At 36.8% G+C, this 21,559-nt stretch overlaps 1 protein-coding gene across 1 annotated transcript in view; it reads left to right on the forward strand.

Moving 5' to 3' along the window:
* Positions 1-561: 561 nt before the first annotated feature.
* LOC135085181 (hornerin-like) overlaps positions 562-21,559 on the forward strand; it is a 49,003-nt gene continuing 28,005 nt past the window's right edge. The window contains exons 1-11 of the mRNA XM_063979934.1: positions 562-643; positions 3,544-3,577; positions 3,777-3,824; positions 10,567-10,752; positions 11,837-12,010; positions 13,067-13,120; positions 14,078-14,125; positions 19,196-19,339; positions 20,026-20,073; positions 20,654-20,749; positions 21,242-21,298. Coding sequence (XP_063836004.1) covers positions 608-643; positions 3,544-3,577; positions 3,777-3,824; positions 10,567-10,752; positions 11,837-12,010; positions 13,067-13,120; positions 14,078-14,125; positions 19,196-19,339; positions 20,026-20,073; positions 20,654-20,749; positions 21,242-21,298 — 925 coding nt within the window. The 5' untranslated portion in view covers positions 562-607. The remainder of the gene's footprint in view (positions 644-3,543; positions 3,578-3,776; positions 3,825-10,566; positions 10,753-11,836; positions 12,011-13,066; positions 13,121-14,077; positions 14,126-19,195; positions 19,340-20,025; positions 20,074-20,653; positions 20,750-21,241; positions 21,299-21,559) is intronic.

Below are 21,559 nucleotides of genomic sequence, written 5' to 3' on the forward strand. Positions count from 1 at the left end.
CATTATTAGGAGAGATGGCGGGAGATCGTGCAGAGAGCTGTATAGCCGTCTCTACAACCAACATGATTGCTTAAACGTGATCACGACTGCTCTTCCAAAAGCAAAACAAAGAAGAGGACGCATTATTTCGACTATGTTCTTCTGATTAATTTCGTTGCGGGTCCAATAACAATTTAACTTTTCCCCGGGACAAACTTGACCTTCACTGGTTGTGTTATTGGCGGTCAAAAGCTGTAGATCCCGGCTACACAGGAGTTGCAGCGGTGAGAACAAGAGCTGGAATTAGTCACGTTTTAACCATTTATTCTTAGGTAGTCCGAGTAAACTAATTTAACCACCATTTACGGGTATTTACGATGTAACAGCTGAAGCGCTGTTTTCTCAAAAAGCCAAATAATCGTCATTGCCTTTAATAAGCCAATCAAAAACATCTGATTAGCTACGGTCGTATGTATGTAGTAAATTTTGTTTAATTAAGTACACCTGCTTGCACAGGTGGTTTGTATTTGTTTTAATAAAGATATAAAATGCTCCTCCGACTGTCAGATCATTAGTGGAATACAGATTATAATCTGACCACTATTTTGTGCGTTTTGTTTTAAATTAAATGAGAATCGAGGTGATTTTGGTGGGCCTGCTAACTGTAAGTGATTTTTTTAAGTGCAGTAGTGATGGATCAGCCCGGTTTCCACTTCTCAGCATCAGCCCATATGTTGTCACGAAGTGGTGGTAGGGCAAGCTATATTTGGGGCGTGTATAAGCGCCCTGGAAAGGGCCTTTTGAATAAAAGCTTTGATTTTGACTAAAGCGGAGGAGGAGGCTGGAAACTATTCAGATTTCCTGGCAGCTGAGAGGAGAGAAGATGTGGAAATAAAGAAATCAGAGGTGGAATTGTGTAAGCAATCGTAATCATTTGACAGTTCATAACGTACGATAAAGTCAGTTATACAAAGCGTTTGACAGAATAATCGTACGTTATGAACTGTCAAATGATAACGATTGCTTTACACAATTTCACCTCAGATTGGTTACTCTTGGTGGAAACCGGGCCTTAGCCTTCAATATCTGGGTCCTTTTTGGTTTGCAAAGTAGCAAGGAAAGAAGAGAGTGTTTTGCTTCGTTAGTTTAAATGTTTGTCGCTGTTTTGGCAGAAAGAGATGATGCGCGCCATTTTAAAGTTTGAAAGCTCTGGCTTGCACCACCTTACTTTAAACCGTAACTATAACAATTACCGGTGCTTATGTATGGAGTTTGACAGACTTTTGACGTTTGTTAAAGTCAAAGTAAATGGTGCAACCTGCCTATATGTAGAGACCGCGACCAAGTCTGATATTTTTAAATATTGTTCAGATATTAGCTCTGCTGCAGGAGCACAACCCTCTCTAATTTACCAGAGGCAAATGGAAGATTTGTCCTACACTCCCCACGCTGGCCAGACGGGTTGGGGAGGCTATTCACGTATTGGTCCCATAGTCGCCTTTTACGACTAATAGAGGGATTGGTGCTATTCTAATGTAATCACGTGTTAGCATACAACCTTTTCGAGTTAACTGCGCAATTAGCGGCCGTGACGTCACATCGACGCTCTGGTACTGGTGAGTGCGAGGGAGAGCCACATTCCAGCGAGGTACGCAGTTAGCTCGATCGGGTTGTACTTGAATTATTATTTGTGCATAAATGGTTAAAGACACTTTATTTCTCATAAGAATACAATTGATTCACTTACTGAGAAACTAACATTTTAATACATTTTTTATAAGCGACACGAGCTTCGCTAAAAACAAAGAAATACCTAATATCACTAAACTAATATTTCATAAAAGACGGTAGTCTTAAAAAACCCAACCAAACAGTCACAGCGCGGACCATTCCCTGCGAGTGTAGAAATTTGAACACGAATGCACGAAGCATTGAAAATGGATGCGGCATTGTTGGCATTGTCACGGCAGAGTGAGACATGATTAAATTATTACATTTTTTTTAATATTTTATCAGTTTCTAAAATTTTGTTCTTGTTTTTTTTTGTTGATTAAATTATTAATTAATTTTTAATGAATGGTGAATTTAGTTTTAGTGCATGCAATATGGTAGTCTTTTTTTTTTTTTTTTCCTCATATTTTATTATAATTATAGTTATGTGTGTGATATATTTATTTAATAGTATTTTAGTAGGCATTATATTTAAGTATGTTTATACATAGTTATATATATAAATATTTATGCACGACAAGGCACGCACCCGGTGTTAAGTAAGATGCAGTCCAGGGTGGTATAATATGTTTTATTTGTACTTATTAATTTATGTTTAAATATTTATCTGGCCTGTTACATAGGATTTTAGCTGTCGTTTGAAGCTGGCCATACATTCGGACGATTTAATATTATTTGGTAATTTATTGTATAATTGTACACCTTCATATTCGATATTCCTTTTGCCGTAATTTGTTTTGGGGTGCCTTGGAACTAAGTTATTTGCATTGCGTAGATGAATCCTTTGTACTGTGTTGTATTTTGTGAAGTTAATATTAGTATTTATATCATTTTTTAATATTTTATATATAAGTATGCATGTATTATAAACGTATGTTTGTCTTATATTCATTATGCCTGTTTCTTTATAGATTTTTTTGGTAGATGTGCGATAGGGATAGTTAAACAAAATTTTAATTACTTTATTTTGTGCCGTTTGTATTATTTTTAGATTATTATTAGATGCAGTGCCCCAGATCTCAATTAAATAGTCTAAATGTGGTTTGATTAACGAGTTGTAGATAAGATAACGTACTTTTTTTGGGAAACATCTAGTGATACCATGAAGTGATCCAGTTAATGATATTAATTTTGAGTGGATTTTTTCAATATGAGGTTTCCAGTTGAGTTGATTATCCAAGATTATTCCAAGATACTTTTCTTTGTAATTTCGTTGAATTAACTGATCGTTGATTGTAAGTTGTATATTATCTATAATTTTTTTGTTTTTTGCATGAAAAATGACGTAATTTGTTTTATTTGTATTAAGTGTTAATAGATTTTGCTTAAACCACTCCCCCAACATATTCAAATCCATTTGAACTTGTGGTAGAATAGATTCAACCGATCGACCAAAATAAAATACACTCGTATCATCAGCATATAATGTGATGTCACCTTTTAGCTCGATCTGGTAAATATCGTTAATATAAACCAAAAACAAAAGTGGTCCCAAGATTGACCCTTGTGGGAAAATAAATAAATATCTTTAGACCTGTATTTCTTTTCATGCAAGCCTTATAGGACAGACGGCCGTATTGACAAATATTACTATGAGGTCTCCCAGTGCGCGTGGACGCACAGGGTGACACACGAACCAATTACAGAGCTCAAATCAACGCTGAGCGTTCGATTTGCTGCTTCACTTAAGCAAGCATTGTTTGTGAATACGGGTGTAAGCTTTTCACGCTGGCCTCAAGAAGATCTAGCCTAAGCTGTGAGCTCTAGGTACCTAAATAAAGCGTAGTAATAAATATTGTTGTATAATTTACTATAACATCAATTATATTTCAGGTCACTTTGACGTTAGCAGAGCCGCAGCCACATCGTAAGTATACACTTTATACTTATCTTATTAAATATCTACTAATAACAATATACCTACTTAGGTTCTCAAAGGATAAACTTTTGGACAGAATTGTTTTGAAAGAATTTCTATGACAGACAAATATACCACTACCTAGAAGTTATTAGTGTACATTTACGCTAAAAGAAGAAGATCTAACATAATCTTCTTTTTGTCCTAGGTGAGCCTCACAAGGTGAAGGTAGTTCGAGAATACAAAACTCATGAAGGTAGTTTCATTAGTTAATAATAAAGAATTACTATTAAAGTAGCAGGCAGGCGCTGGATGCAGGCCGCTACCAACCGGCCATTCTGGAAATCATAGTTCAGCTGTGTGATGATGATTTAGGTTTATAAACAAGGACGTCTTTAATCTTCAATAATGATTAGGCAGAACATAGAAGCGAGCTTCACCCACAACCACAGAGGAACTAGCTTTGTCCAGGAGGGCGAATTCACCGCGAATGTCTTCGCACGAACACAGGCGTAGAATTTTGAATTCGCGCGTGTCTTGTGGACGCAATGTATTGGCTGCTAGTATCTCGCCAAAGCGCGTACATGATTCTACGCGCGTAGGATTCGCGGCGAATTTACTTCCTGGACAAGGCCTTACCTCTCCAAATGCCGGAACACAACAATGCTGTTAACATTGCTGTTATGGCGACAGACATAAGCAAGATGGTGGTAGCTAGCCAGGTGGTTCTAGAATTGGCTTCCCAAGTAGCAATAGATTATCTTCATAAGGCATTGAAGATATCTTGAAGACTAGTAGCCTAATTCTAGCCGTTGTCTTGGCCAAGACAATAGTCGCACTCAAGAAATCTTGAAGTTATGCCCCAAGACAATGGTAAGCAAAAAAGGGCACAATCCTTTGGAAATCACTGAGACAGAGTTAAGACAACGCTTAAGGCAGACTTAAACCCTAATTAAGAATGTAGTTTTAAGAATTTCTAAACAAGTACTATAATATAACTTGTAGTATGACTGTAGACAAGGAAATAGAGTTGAAGATATCTTGAATACTTATTTAAGAGTAATAATTATTTTTACAGCTAAGGTTTATTTAACTTCATGAAGAACTATGCAAGAGACTTTTTATTAAAGAGGAACTTTAATTTAGTAAACATTGTGATCTTTAACTCTAAATCAACTTTAGATAAAGGTTAATAAAAATGGCGATTAAATTATTTTTATAACTAATTTATATTATGTCTAGAATAGACCGTGAATGTCATTTTTGCATAGGAAATATAAAACGCATTGTGGTTTCTCGTGTAAAATCAATGGATAATGTTATAAAACAGGAGGGCCTTGAAAAAGACCTAATAAGATAAATAAAATATTACGAAATTGTATTGTATAAAGAAAACTTTGAGGTTATAAAATAATATTTTATTTTATGCAAACGTTCTTAGACATTTATGCAACTAAAAAAAGTGTAACAAAGACGTACTTCAATTTAAATGTCCTGTTGATATAATATTATAGGTTAATTTCTGATTTATTTTTTGTTACACATAGCTCATAATGGCGGTAATTCTAATTCGTCTTAATGTAGCAAGAGAATAGAAGATTTTGAATTTGTAAGTTTAGTTAAGAAAGAGTTGAGTCAAGTTATACTTTACATAGTATTAGTTTAGAAACATTAGATTTAACTTACACTTAAAATTCACTTGATGAAGTATTACTTAAGCGCATATGGTATCAAGTAGATCTTTAGTTTTATTTAGTTAAAACTAGATAGTTTTCATTCTGTCTTAGTCTTGCTAAATTATTGGTGCTACTATACATTAAAGAACAATTCATTTACTAACCAATTTATTAATTACATGATTTCTCCCTCGGATTGTCCGTGTGGAAGTCGAAAATGGTGCTAATAGGATTTTAATTGGTTTTTACGTTTTTAGTTTTGTTATAACATATAGGGCGGGTAAATAAGCTTATATCCACAGTGAATAAATCTGCAGTACCTATAAGAATGTATAACTATTAAGATAGTCATGTAATTAATTAAAAACGAAACTACATAAAATATTAATTACAGATTATTTATATTTTTAGTAAATAAATTCGGAAAAAATGGCCCATAGGTCACGTGACAGCAAACACCAATCAGAAAGCGTTACGTCAGTCAAATTGTCATTGCCTTTTTTAAAAAAATAATTAATATAGTTTTTTACGGCTCTGGGTGCAAGCCCTTTTAAGCCAGATTGTCATTGCCAACATTTCAGTGTTGCTAGAAGGTTACTTTTAGGTGATTTTTTCGAAATTTGTAGATATTTTTCTTTTATAGGGCTCAACAAATAATTTTACATTATGTCTCGAGTTTTGGCAAATAATGTTAGATATAGGTACTGTACAGTACAACTAAGTGATATAAAACATACACCGTTACTATAGTTTCCCATATGAATAAGATGAGAGAGTACATTTAAAAAAAAAGGTTATTTCTGGTAATTTCTGACAAGACCCGACTGGCAACACTTTTCTTCCTGTGAAGTCTTGACCCAGAGCCGTGAAATTAAAAAAAAAGTGAAGTCTTTGTTTGTTGGTAAATATGTCATGAATAGAGATGGGTAAGTGCTAATAATCCGATTAATAGCAATTGGCTAGTAACGGATTAAAAGCAGTTATTAGCCATTAATAGCCAATAATAGCCGATTTCAGATGGTAACCCTGCTATTAATGTTATACTAATGATTAAACATATCCCTTCATAGTTTACAAATTTAGCACTTGAAATTTGGAAGGGACGTAGCTTAGGTACCGTAGAGGTGCATTAAGAAAGGAATACCCGAAATTCCCACGGGCACGGGAATTAGCGGGAAAATCCTTTTGTATGAAAAATCTAAACCGCTTAAGTTAGACGCTTGAAATTTGGCATGCAGGTACCTTAGTAAACTTAAAGCTTAGTTACAAGAGGATATTGCAAAATTCCCACGGGAACGGGAGTTAGCGGGAAAAAAAACATTTGTATGAAAAAATCTAAACCACGTAAGATAGACGCTTGAAATTTGGCATGCAGGTACCTTAGTAAAGTCAAAGCTTAGTAACAAGAGGATATTGCAAAATTCTCACGGGAACGGGAGTTAGCGGGAAAAAACATTTGTATGAAAAAATCTAAACCACGTAAGATAGACGCTTGAAATTTGGCATGCAGGTACCTTAGTAAAGTCAAAGCTTAGTAACAAGAGGATATTGCAAAATTCTCACGGGAACGGGAGTTAGCGGGAAAAAAAATTTGTATGAAAAAATCTAAACCGCTTAAGATAGATGTAGGGGCTAAAACGGGATCCACGCGTACGAAATCGCGGGCGGCCGCTAGTCTAAATATATAAAAGGAGAAACTGACTGACTTAGTGACATATCAACGCACAGCCTAAACGGCTAAACGTATGCACTTGAAATTTGGAAGGGACGTAGCTTAGGTACCGTAGAGGTGCACTAAGAAAGGAATTCCCGAAATTCCTACGCGAACGGGAATTAGCGGGAAAATCCTTTGGTATGAAAAATCTAAACCGCTTAAGTTAGACGCTTGAAATTTGGCATGCAGGTACATTAGTAAACTTAAAACTTAATTACAACAGGATATTGCAAAATTCCAACGGGAAAGGGAATCAGCGGGAAAAAACATTTGTATGAAAAAATCTAAACCGCGTAAGATAGACGCTTGAAATTTGGCATGTAGGTACCTTAGTAAACTGAAAGCTTAGTTTCAACAAGGAATTCCCGAAATTCCCACGGGAACGGGAATTATCGGGAAAATCCTTTTGTATGAAAAATCTAAACCGCCTAAGTTAGACGCTTGAAATTTGGCATGCAGGTACCTTAGTAAACTTAAAGCTTAGTTACAACAGGATATTGCAAAATTCCCACGGGAACGGGAGTTAGCGGGAAAAAACATTTGTATGAAAAAATCTAAACCGCGTAAGATAGATGAAGGGGGTAAAACGGGATCCACGCGTACCTAGTCGCGGGCGGCCACTAGTACAGTATGAGTCTTGAGAAAGTGCACATATGAAAATAGGCGGAACTACTAAACCTATTTTTATCGATAAAAAAAGTCAAAAAATATCTGAGTTTTTATTATTTATTGACATTTTCTGGGTATTTTATGTATTTTTTTAGTATCTCCTGTTATTAAGCACTAGCGGCCGCCCGCGACTTCGTACGCGTGGATCCCGTTTTACCCCCTTCATCTATCTTACGCGGTTTAGATTTTGTCATACAAATGTTTTTTCCTAACTCCCGTTCCCGTGGGAATTTTGGAAAATCCTGTTGTAACTAAGCTTTAAGTTTACTAAGGTACCTGCATGCCAAATTTCAAGCGTCTAACTTAAGCGGTTTAGATTTTTCATACAAAAGCATTTTCCCGCCAATTCCCGTTCCCGTGGGAATTTCGGGAATTCCTTGTTGTAACTAAGCTTTCAGTGTACTAAGGTATCTATATGCCAAATTTCAAGCGTGTAACTTAAGCGGTTTACTTTTTTCATACAAAAGGATTTTCCAGCTAATTCCCAATACCGTGGGAATTTCGGGAATTCCTTGTTGTAACTAAGCTTTAAGTTTACTAATGTACCTACATGCCAGATTTCAAGCGTCTAACTTAAGCGGTTTAGATTTTTCATACAAAAGGATTTTCCCGCTAATTCCCGTTCCCTTGGTAATTTTGGTAATTCCTTTCTTAGTGCACCTCTACGGTATTTAAGCTACGTCCCTTCCAAATTTCAAGTGCCTACGTTTAGCCGTTTAGGCTGTGCGTTGATCTGTCACTAAGTCGGTCAGTTTCTCCTTTTATATATTTAGATTCTTTTTAACTACAATGTCGTTTATATAAATTACATTGATGTTTTTTAATATTTTAGTTCTTTTTTGTTTCTTTGAGTAATATTTGATTTTAATATTGATTTGATTTTAAAGGTGGAAGAAAAAACGTAAGAAACTATTAATAGCAGGGTTACTAGCCAATGGATGGCTAATAATGGCTATTAATAGATAATAATCAGTTATTATCCAAACTAGCTGGCTACAAACCCATCTCTAGTCATGAATAATTCCTAGCCTCATTTTGTTGTTAACATTATTCTTAAACAAAGTTCAACAATTTCATTATATGTAGGTACATGATATCAGATTATGTTGTGTGAAATATCTAACTTACATTGAAATGATATCGAAGCCACGATAGCCGAACGGTGAAGGGGTCGGACTGGCCGACTCGTGATCCGTGGAACGCGGGTTCGGTCCCCGCCGCCGCTCGACTATTGTGGTGAGCTCACTCGTGACACAAGCATATTTAGCTTAGTACGAAGGGCTAACGGGAGTATTAGTAATTTGTGTAATAACAAATTACTAATAATCTTTGAAAAAAAAATGATCTTCACAAATATACATCCTTAATTTTGTTGATAAACAAATGGGCATCATAATTTTCTTGCGAGTGTCAGCCACTTTTTACGTATCTGCTGATTGTTTGGTACGTATATAAATAACTTGTTTAGCGTTTTTATACTTGTGCTTGTACATTGGGGGACTTGAAATACGATGGATCCATTTGTAAAAAAAATAACTTTACAATTTCCGTACTAAAACAGCTGTGTTTTGCAAGGCGTGACGTCACTCAAGACGCCATGACGGTCGTGAGCGTTTTTGAGGGCTTTATGTCAAATATTATTTAAGATGCAAAATAATCCTTGGAGATGAGATTTTTTTCCAAAATAAGAGCGCATTTGTATAAAATAGGCATCAAGGTATATTATTAACTAATTATTGAAATTTAGGTGAAAAGCCTATTGCACCACCCGCATATTTCGTAAAGTTTAGTATTATTTGAACTCTGTAATTGCAACACTCAGCGATAAGCAATTAAATTTATTGAATATCGGATATATGATTTTTGCCGTATTTATTGTGAAAAGTTTTTATTTAATTGTTTTTATGGAACTTTTAACAATTTGTGATTTTGTTAAATTTAATCACACAGTGTTTCTAATTTATTAAATGAGAAGATTGAGAAGCGTAAATAAGTGTGGATTACAATTATTAGAAACATTTTTCGGTAGTTATTATGTTAAGATTTTTAAAAGGTAGCCTACTGTCACCTAGTTAGTTAAATTGTATAATATCATGTTGTACCCAACTTCACCATACAATTTCGAAAATATTTTAGATAATACTTAATTACTTAATTAGTAAATCATATTTTGAGTTTACTTATAATAGCATAATTTAGTTTGCGGGCGACCGCACGCATTTTGTATCAATAATTAATACGCACGCAGGTGCTCCTGCATTACCTTGAATTAATAGGCGTGATCCTGTTTTATCGAAATCGTCCCGTTAAGTGTATTTTTTCTCAAAATGTACTAATTCTAGTAAAAAAGTAATTAATTTAATCTTCAGAAAACTATTTCTAAGACAATGTTCTTTAAAAAGTCCTAAGTAAATCTACGAATACTTTATTTACTTTGCAACACTTAAATAATACTTTATCTATACTATTTAGTATTAAGTGAGCATACAAAAAAACTTAATTTAGTAAAATAAGATTTTTTTAACTTAAGCTTAGAATAACTTAAGACCAAATTATCTAAAGAATACTTAACTTGGTTTTGGGTATTCTTAATTTGCTTAAGTAGCGCTCGATGAAGAATATAAAGTCTTAAAGAAAAAAATCTCTATTCTAAGTTAATTTGGTTTTAGCTTAAGTGTAAATTTAAATAGAGTTAAGACAAGTAAGATTTTGCCATTAATACCAATTGCTACTTGGGTTGTTCTTTATTTAGCAAACAAACCTAGGAAAAGACTTTCGTCTTCGAATCGTTTGCGTATTCGGGGACCTAACCGGCGTTCCCCGAATCACGAGTCGGCCAGTCCGACCCCTTCACTGTTCGGCTATCGTGGCTTTCAACGAGACCTCTAGGTTTTAAACTGCGGGTAGAAGGAACTGTTTTTAATTTGATTCCTTTTCAGAAGGCCCACACGAAATCCACCGCGAGAGGGTAGAGAGGCACGGCCCCGAGCATGGTCCTCATGAACGACACCATGGACCAGAACATGGTCCTCATGAACGACACCATGGACCAGAGCATGGGCCTCATGACAGACACCGTGGCCCTCATGACAGGGACGATCACGATGACCACGGCAGGAGGAGAGGTAAATAATTTTAAGTTTATTTAATTTTAAGTCATTTAGTTTTAGACTTATTGACCTAGGAATCCTAGGATGCTCCACGATAAAGGCTTATTCAGGCCTAAGCGGTATTCACTACCGTCTGCGGCAGAGAAAACCCAGTGGGTATGCGGTAATAATACTGTTCAGACCTAAGCGGTAATCGCTACCGTCTGCGGCAGAGAAAACCCAGTGGGTATGCGGTAATAATACTGTTCAGACCTAAGCGGTATTCGCTACCGTCTGCGGCAGAGAAAACGCTCTAGCCGCGGTACTAAATACCTGAGCGAAACCCGCGTGGTATGTACCTCTACCCACAGCGGCAGCGAATATCGCTAAGGTCGCTCTAGCCGCGATACTTGATACTAAATACCTGAGCGAAACCCGCGCGGTATGTACCTCTACCCACAGCGGCAGCGAATATCGCTCAGGTTTGAATAGGCCTTAAACTTTTACAACCCGGTCGAGTTAACTGCGCATCTGCACGCACCTGGCAGCCGTGACGTCATATCGACGCTCTGGGAACGCGGGGAGTCGAGGTGAGTGTGAGGGAGAGTCGCATTCCAGCGATGTGCGCAGTTAACTCGACCGCGTTGTAGACTGTACTTGCTTACATAGTCAGTTTGCCAGGACTTCCCACATTTGGATCAATCTCATATTAATAAATAAATAAAATGAGTAAACATATAATATCCGCTCCGCTCTTGTTGTCTCCGCTTTGGAGGAATCGGGCCTCAGCTCACTTCTCAATTTCTTAACCATATAAAGCGTACCTATTAAATAATAATGTATGCAGTATTTGACCACAATCGCACCTGATGTTAAGTGGGATGCAGTCGATTTGCTGCTTCACTTAAAATCGTTTGTGAAAACGGGCGAGAGAGAGCAACACAGCCAAAACGATTTGCCAAGCGATTCTCTATTTTGGAAATCGGCCATTGTGGAAATCATTGGGGGAAGCCTATGTTTAGCAGTGGACGTCCAATGGCTGCAAAAGATGATGATGATGATTACATACAGAGGTACATAATGGGACACTAAAATCTTACATTTGAATTCGTATTCGTAGGGCCCCACGAACACGAGCACAGCGAGTCCAAAGAGTACAACTCTCACAGCGAAAGGAAGGTGGTCAACGGACGCGTCGTGAAGGACGACTCTTCAGATGAGGAGCGCGAGTGGGAGGATGGCAGGAAGACCAGGGACAGCCACCATGAGCATAGGGGACCCAAGGGCACTGGCCGTAAGTTCTTTTAAAAAAAAATCATGTAGAACTAGGTGAACCGACGATCTGATGAAGGACGCGCGAAGAACTTGGATGCGGGCAGCACAGGACCGGTCGTTGAAATCCTTGGGGGAGGCCATTTGGCTGAAACGAACGATCATGGCAGGTAGGTATTTGACCGCAATTGCACCTGATATTAAGAGAGATGCTGTATGGTAGGTACACACCTTCTCTGTAAGTGCCTCTTCAATCTTGCCTTGAAAAGGTCCGGATTATGAAATATGTTCCGGAAAGACAGCAGCGAGCATCGAATTCCCGTCCATAGCTGTTCGCATTATAAAATAGTTGTCGAATCGCTTAGTGGGAGCTGGTGGAATGTCGACAATGTAGGGATGGTACGCTAACCTGCGTCTGGTTCACCGGTGATGGAAGAAATAAGCTATCCGTAAGCTTTAAACCAGGAAGCCACGTTAGCTGAATCGTGACGGGGGACTGGTCGACTCTTCGTCCGAGGAACGCGGGTTCGAACCCCGCCGCCGCTCGACTGTTGTAGCAGAGTAAATACAAATGAGTAGGTCATCTTCATAGAAACGCATCGAGCGCGGTTTGTATGTGCGTCAATACAAATTCGGCGCAACTCCCCGCTTATCCACGCAAAATTTTGTGCGTGCGCGCCGCATACGTATTGGCGCGCTCACACAAACCGCGCTCGGTGCGTTTTTATGGTTTCTATGAAGATGACCTACTCATTTGTTTTACTCTGATTGTAGTGAGCCTACTCGTAACACAAGTATATTTAGCTAAGTACTAGCTGACCCGGCGAACTTCGTACCGCCTTAGCGTAGAGATTTTCTTTATATTTTTTTCCGTAAAAACCTTGTACAGAGTATTAGAAAACTACAAAAAAAAAATCAGCCAAATCGGTCAAACCGTTTTCATGTTATGTCGTGACAACGGAAAACGGGTTTCATTTTTATATATATAGATGAGGCTCTAACGGGACTAAAAAATATTCCTAAAAAACTAACATTATTATTAGCTTTGATTTGATTTTATTTGATTTGATTGTTTTAGGTAAAGGCGTGAGACTGGTGTCCGACATCCTGATGAAAATCTTCGGAAAGAAAGGTAAAATAATAAATATTGATTGTAAAGCTAAATACTTATAACAAAATAAGGGAGGTTTAGACTAGCATTCATATTTTTTCAACAACAATGTAGTTACTTTAAAGAGTAACTAGCTTTCCGCCCGCGGCTTCGCCCGCGTGGAATTTCGTTTGTTAAATTTTCCTGAATTTTCTTTGCTATAAACCTCACGAAGCCTGAGACCTTTCCAACGAATGCAAAACCGTGGAAATCGGTTCGTGCGTTCTGGAGTTATAGCGTCAGGAAGGAAAACCCGATTATTTTTATATAGTAGAAATTTTCAATGTATCGCTGTTGGTTTCTATAAATAAATAAATGAGTAATAAAACTTCCAGAAGTTGACTTCTGAAAGCTGTTTACCGCTGTGGCAAGCCAACTTCTGCAAGATACACAGTGGTGACAGCTTGCACAAGTCAACTTCTGCAAATTTTATTTATAGTCTAAACCTCGCTCTAAGATTTTGTCGGCCGTTTGGTGCAGTATAGTTCATAATGGAGAACTAAGCCAAAGGTCGCGGGTTCGATTCCCGCACAAAAATGTTGTGTGAATGACAGTATTTGTTTGCATTGGTATGGATGTTTTATATCTGATCGATCCTGAAACTGCTTCACGAGCTCTATCAAACGGTATAAATGAAAAGATACAGAATAAAGGTCATAGCACACTTATCCCGGACAGGGATTAACACTGAATCGCCTTTCGTCGTGAGACGAGGCGTTTACGTTACGGTGCTGATAAGTGTGCGTTGCAGTGGAGTTTCATACAAAGAATACTGACCGCCTCGAGTTGATACGGTTACGATTACGATCCGTTTCCGAGATGCTTCTTCCTAACTGGATATATCCAAAAACTGAATGTTTCCTGCTTGTTATTTTTTAATGAAAGATGAACGATTTTTTAATGTACCTAGTTAAATAATTTGAATGTTTTTTATTGCAGTGAACAAGGAGGGAAGCGACCTGCTTTTCAAACTTACTGGTCACGATGGTAAGTTATCTTTTTTCATACAACTGTTATTATTATTTATTTATAAGACATAATTCGACAGTGCAACGTCAAAATTAAATAGCGTTATATTTAAAGGCCGCCTTTAAACTTATAAGTTTTACTCACGTAAGTAACTTACGTAATTTCTTATTACTTGCGTAAGTATACATAATAATATGTAAATTACTTACGTAAATTATACAGAAGTAACTTACAAGTGTTAAGATTGGGTAATATAAAACTTTTTAATCGTTCTTAAAAAATATAAAATAAAAATGTTTAAAAAAAGGAGAAGTACCAAAATAACACCGACTCCGGCAAACCCAAAATCATAGTTAATAATAATTTGTCCTAATAAATAAATAAAGCAACTTTTTAGAGCATTTTTTGAGTCGGTTTTAAATTTTTCGTTATTAAAATAAATGGGTGAATATCCCAAACACGTTTTTTACGCGGCGGAGCTGAGAATCGATGGGAGAAATGTAACTAGAGCGATGATTTTTTTTTCTGTATATTGTTTATACAGCGTTTTACACGATAGCAAAGTCTTCAGGACAATAGGTAGTTATTTTATGTACTAAAAAAATTTTCAAAGACCCAAAATCTAATAGCGGTGGCGCGTCCTAACTCTATTTCTACTCATAAATTGTGTTATTCCTTCTTTCTCGGGGATTCTAGTAATTTAAAAATAGTATAACCATAAAATACATTAAATAAGACTTCCCAATGATATGAAAGAAATGTGATATTTCATATTTTAAGTGTTTTAAATAGCCTTTCAAAACTGTCCCACGAAAAAAAGCAATTACAGTGGCTCAATTTCGACACTCTTTTACTTCTCCAAAGAAGCTTTGAGAGACGTAGAGTTCTTCTTCCCTGCATCACTCAACTGTGTCCTCCTGATCGGGCTATAAAGACTTGCGACTTGTGGTATTGTTTTTCCAGCAGACCCGTAAATATTAGTATCAGCGGCACAGGAATACAAAATTTTTCAATTTCGCTGGCAAGTGTATGAGTGAAAGCTACTTACTTAGATGCTAAACGATTCTTTAACATGATTAAAGTTTGGTGTTTTGTTGTATCTGCATACAGAAATTATTGATCAGAATTATAGTTTTCTTTATAATTTGAATTTTGTAACAGTTTTTCAATTCCGGTGGCGCAATTTCGGTGGCTCCGGTGGCGAATCTATTGCCGGAATTGGTCTTATTGGCTCTGGAGCATTGTACCTAGGTCTACTAAGGTCTCAGTCATAACTACAATATCGTCAGTGAATCGAAGTTGTGTGATGTACTCGCCGTATCTTGATACTGAGCTCGGTCTAGCTCAGAAGCTTGAAAACCTCTAAGTGGGAGGTAGTGAAGACTTTAAGAGATTATGGTGTCTCCAACTCTGAACCCTCGCAGCAATCAGATAAGTTTCGAGTTCTGATCTTGGGGGAGGGCTGATATGATGAAGTTTTCATACAAATACTTCAGAAGATGCATGTATCGACAGTCAATTTGACGCCATTAAAGAGACTGTAGCACAGCCCAGGTCTTGACCGAATCGAAGAAGGTACAAAAAGGCCAATAATAATGACTGATTATAGTCCTCAGTCTTCTGCATAATTTGACGCAGCATTAAATATGTACGTAGTATTACAAACGTCTTTTCGAAAATGAGGTTGTCTGGGAGACTGGATGTTTCAGGAAAAAGCTGCCTCACCTGACTCTGGACCATCGCCAACGTCCATTCCATTCCAGTCTCTAGCACCACCACCATGTCTTATTTTTTGGTTTATCGACCAATAAACATGGTGGTATTTAAGAGAACTTTAGTACTAGCATTCCATCTGATTTCATAAGCTCAGTTGTAATTTCATTATCTCCTGGTACATACCTTGTTGTTTTTAATAGGGCATTCTAATCTCACTCAAGCTAAAAGTCTAGGATATCTTCGCTAAAGTGTCGGAATAATATCGATCTTCAGCCTAATTACTAGTAGTGCTTCTTAATCTCTCCTAGCAGCTTAGGCATTTACCAAAATGGTTCTGCTATCCTCGTTATTCATGTTGGTATATTCAATTTGGTCCTCGCAAATACATACTTTCGATTTATTACAAAAAAATCGTCTCTATAATACACTTTGTATCAGCGTGAGGACTTGGATAGCTATTTATACATCGATACTAAGCAGAATCTTAAAAACAGATGAGAATAGTCCTGAAACAGCTAAAATTTCCCTAGTCTCGTAGGTTGCAATCTATTCTGCCACTCGAGATGAAAATTCGTGGGGCTTTGGAGCTGGATTGGCACTGGTCGTGGCTTAGGCTTCATCAGTCGACAGCTTTTGAGCATCTTTTATTCGGCATTCTTCTATTTCGGTGATGACTTCTTCTTCTTCCTCGGTCCCTCACTGATGAGGATCGCAACCGCAGATAGTGTTCCTTCATAGACTGCGGTCATAAGCTGTGTGGTGATCGGAGAATGCAAATGTAATTAAATTGCCTGTTCGTCTAAAAATGATTACTACATTTTGATTTTTGCAGTACTATTAGGGTGCAGCTCAGTACGCTTTTACAGTTCTGGCATCTTTTGCTAGGCCTTCTCTCTCTATGAGGCTGGCTGGATTTAGTCCTCCGTTTCTTAATTGTACTACTTTCATCTAGCTCATTGTCGCTAGGTTTGCATAGTTTTCCGTTAAATTACCCTGTCACAAATATGTAATGTGTTAGTTCAGTAGCTGGTATAGATCTAGAAATATCTTCATACTTAATCTCCAGTTCGCATGGTCTTTAGCGAATAATTAGTTGCGTAATTCTGAGTATAGGATAGGTATGATACCATCATGAAAACTTGGCTAGCCTGGACCAATATTTTTACTTATGGAAGATAAACCTAACACCAACCTGGGGCAGTTGGTCGCCCTCCCGGGACTAGAGTTGGTTTCTGGGTTTGAGGGTCATGTATGATGTCTTTGTGATGACTCTAGAATAACGGGGCTGTTGGCGGCTAGAGCCAGAAAGTTTTGGATTTGTTCTCTATGCAGGGATTTTGCCGTTATCACCATGCTTAGCAGGCTGGTTGGTAGTTCCAGTATGGTAGTATAATACCCGGAAAGATGCTGCAGCCCACCCTCCAGTATTTTGATTCCTTAGTCGTCTATTACGACTCACGTGGGAAGATTTGATGCTTTTTTAGGGTCACAACACAGGCCTGAATATTGTTTTTAATTATAAACATCTTTACTGGATAATAATACTTAATTGATTACAAATAAATAAGTAATTTGAGACAATCATCCGTAACATTCCGAAGTCCGCTGTATAAATCAATTTCGGTGGATTGGTTCTTAATTCCGGTGGCTCAAATACAATTTCGGTGGCTCTTGATAATTTCAAATTGATATATCTCGAGAAGTATTAATAATATTTTGATCTCTACCATATCATTGAATAATACAAGTTATTTACTATTATTTCTGCCACAAAAAAGTTTTGGAAAGTGGAAATTAAAATTCGCCACCGGAATTAGGCAAAAAACGAGTTTGTTGATATTCACCCAAATCCTATTTTTTATACCGTCTGTGCATTTGCTGGTTATTGCTTAAACATTTCCTTTCATATCTATATTTACCTACATGAAACGTGTAAGAACTGTCACCAATAATTAATTAATAACAATTACATACTTAGCAAACTACACACACGCTGAATAAACCAATTAATCAGCCCTCATACAATATGCTTTTCAGAATAATAATTTGTGCGCAATAGGTTTTAAATAAATTAATATTTTAGACACGGAAAACAGGCGTGTTTTTCAGCAGTCAACAATAGATAATTACCTCAATTGGATTATAGTTAAACAGGTGTGAACCAAGGACTTGTAGTTAGATGAATTTATCAATACTTTACATTGATATTAGGTATTAAAGTATGAAATTGCCGTTTTGTTTGAGAATTTAACGAATATTAATTTTTCCATAACTTTTTTGTTTTTTTTTTTAATGAAGCACAATTTTTAGTTTCATGAAATTTTGTGGGTAGATTGAGACAACATTAAGATATAGGATATACACAGAAAAAAGATGAAAGATGATACTTGTAATGTTGTAATAAATTCATAAATTTTTATAACGGAAACGGATTTCACTAGGAACGAGCTTTTTTGTAGATTTATTTCTAGAAAAATAAGAAAATGAGAATAAAGTTATAAACGTAAATAATGTCCTTGAAATTAAGTTTAAAATAAAAAATATGGACTTAGCCATAAGAATTATACAGGGTGGAATTTTGTGATGCCACCTGAAGGGAAAGTACTGATAATACTGTAGATAAAAAAAATCCTCAAATAAAACATTCCTTTATTTTTGAAAACAAAGAGAACAGCATTCAAAGATTTCTGCATCATGCTACGACCAGTAGGAGCGGAGCATTTATGAAAAATCTTGCAAAAACGGATAAAATATACACTATTTTCACGCGTACCTACTTAGCCGCGGGCACAGACAGCTAATATTTTTCAAAATGAATGAACTTATTTATTGAAACTTGCACATAGAAATAATTAACAATGGCGGACTTAGGGCTCTCGCCCACGGCGACTTTTTGTCTGACTGTAGCGCGTTAGTAGCGCGTTGGCGTCACTTTCTAGTGCGTTGCAAATGCGACTAACGCGCGTTAGTAGCGATGCCGTGGGCGAGGGCCCTTAATGCTGGGTGGTCAACCACAGGTCAAGCGAATAGTAAAAGTGCTTTTTTAAAGCCTACTTACAGAAATAAATGAGTTTTACTGAGTTTTTAATAAATAGAATAGAATAGAATAGGACGCTTCCCTGAGGAATGCCCAATTTATTTTGTTGAAAGGATGACCTATAGTCAATCGCCTCGTTACTCTGATTAATTTTTGTGACCTGTACGCACTGCGTTCTGTCTGCAAGGTAACTCCTGATCCAGTTGAGCGCAGGTCCTCTAATGCCATATTTTTCGCATTTGACGAGGAGGATTTTGTGGTCAACTCGATCGAATGCCTTGCTAAGGTCAAAGAATAGAAGAAGGCGTTGCATTAATAATTGTTTTTCTTTACAGATGAGGATGAGGCCATGGACTACATCCAGAATTTTGCTCGCTTCACCAGCCGCCAGCAATGCCACGAGTTCATCAGGAAATTCCGTGGATCCAGGTCTATGGAGTTCGTTACGGAGTTTTTGGAGCAGATGGAAGGCTCCACAAGTAAGTTTCGTCGAACCTTAATTTGGAATCCAAGGTCCAATGACAGTTTAACTTTCCCCCGGGACAAACTTGACCTTCATTGGTTGGGTTTTTGTGGCGGTCAAGCTGTAGATCCTGGCTACACAGGAGTTGCAGTGGTGGGAACGAGAGGTGGGAATAGTCCCGTAAGTGAGTTTCTTTATCATCATCATCATCATCATCATCATCGGGTCATTTAAGGTCATAGACATTACTTATCAACTCGGAAAGGGATAAACACCGTATCGCCTTTCGCTGCGCTGTCAACCATGAGGCAACTTACGTTGCGTTACGTTACGCAGCGGAAGTGTAAGTTAGACCCAGAACAGACGGTGAAACGCAACTGCAACGAAACTGCAACTGCTAGTTACTTTTGAGTTACATCTAAGTTTCTGCCATAGCGTCTTCAACTTTCATTTTCAGTTTCCTTCATCAGAATCATCACAAAGTTGCAGTATCGTTGCAGTTGCGTTTCACCGTCTGTTACAGTACGGAGTTTTATACACGGAATACTGACTGCCCCGAGTTGATACGGTTATAATCTATTTCCGGGGTGATAAGTGTGCTTCGACCTTAACCTGTCTGTCTGTCCCTGCAATGTAGGGATGCAATTTAACATTTTTACCCGAAAAATGGGCAGTTAATCATATTTTCTATTATAATTTCAGATGTCCAAGTCTTGATAGACATCGCACAGACCATAACCGGGGAAAAGGGTGAGTATTTTTTTGTGTATTTTATTCATATTAGGTTCGAGTTTTTTTTTTGGGAAAAGTTATACAGGGTGTTAGGTAAATGGGTATATGAGCCGACACAACATGGGCATTTAAATGGTATGTTGAAGTCAGAAAATTGATATCATCATTTTAATTATTTTAATTTTCATTCAATCGGACTTTATAAAATTTATTTTGTATAAAAATTAAAAAAATTAAAATGATGATATATCAATTTTCTGACTTCACCATACCATTTATATGCATATTATGTTAACATGGGCTAGTGTTGGCTCATATACCTACCCATTTACCTAACACCCTGTATAATTTGTTTTTTTGATTATTTGATAAATTTTTCCAATTAATTCCCCTATTACAGGTAATTTTTATTATTTTGTGTTTGTTATTCTCTAACGTATTACCTTTGTAAAACCAAAAATCTCATGTCTCTATCCCTATCACAACGTTTGCTATGAACCCCCAAGGGTTGTTAAGGGCTCGTTTCCATTTTTGACATTCATAAGTGCCAAAATTCTGGTCAAAAATGAATAAATATTTTTGATTTGATTGTTTTCAGATGTAACAAAGGCTTTCAATGTAATCAAGAAGCTCACAGGACACGCGGACTTCGACGGCATGTTTGAAATACTGCAGCTCATTTCCGGAGACAAAGGCAAGTGCACACTGTTGCGGGGAATTCGCGGGGCTTTCGTGGGGCGTACGACTTTGGTTTCTACCCCACGCGTGTTGTAGCTTTCCATATCAATAAGATTTATTTATCCACAGGCTTTCTATTTAACATAATAACTAATAAAATATTCTATCGCATTGGGGTAACTTGTAATGTAAGAAATATGATTTTTGTTAATTAAATAAATGTAAGGGCCATGGATGCCCCGCCCACAAACTTAACTAGTTACAGTTTTTTCTCCACATGTTTTTGTTTTTAATCGTTGCTTTGCGTTTAGGACTAACTGCGCTGTATAAAAATGATAACACATTATTTTATTAATGATATTATTGTTAATTTGTGTAATTTTTTGACTTATAATTTTATTGTAACCGATGTGGTGACTAAACATGTAAGCGCTTCGGGTTTTCTGTAAGCTTATTATGTTGCTCATTAAATAAATAAATAAATAATGATCATTAATTTATCTTGCAGATAGCCACCAAATCGCCGACTTCTTCAAGCACATCGGCCACCACAAAGGTGGTAAAGGTAACGTTTTTAATTTTATTTATTTCGAAACCAAATTAGATTTCTTCTTAAAAATGTTTATATTACTAATTACTTAAAAGCAAGTTACGTTTTAGAAATCTTAATTTTTTGCACTGTTTTTTAAACATTTTATTTTTTTAAGTATCTAAATGAGATTACAAAAATGTATTTTCGTAGTGTATTTTTATATTAATCTCCTGTTGTAACTATATTGATGATTTTTTAATTTTACAGTATTTTTGATCGTAAATTAAACTTAGT

This window comes from Ostrinia nubilalis, chromosome 28 (assembly GCF_963855985.1).
Source record: "Ostrinia nubilalis chromosome 28, ilOstNubi1.1, whole genome shotgun sequence".
NCBI classification, from domain to species: domain Eukaryota; kingdom Metazoa; phylum Arthropoda; class Insecta; order Lepidoptera; family Crambidae; genus Ostrinia; species Ostrinia nubilalis.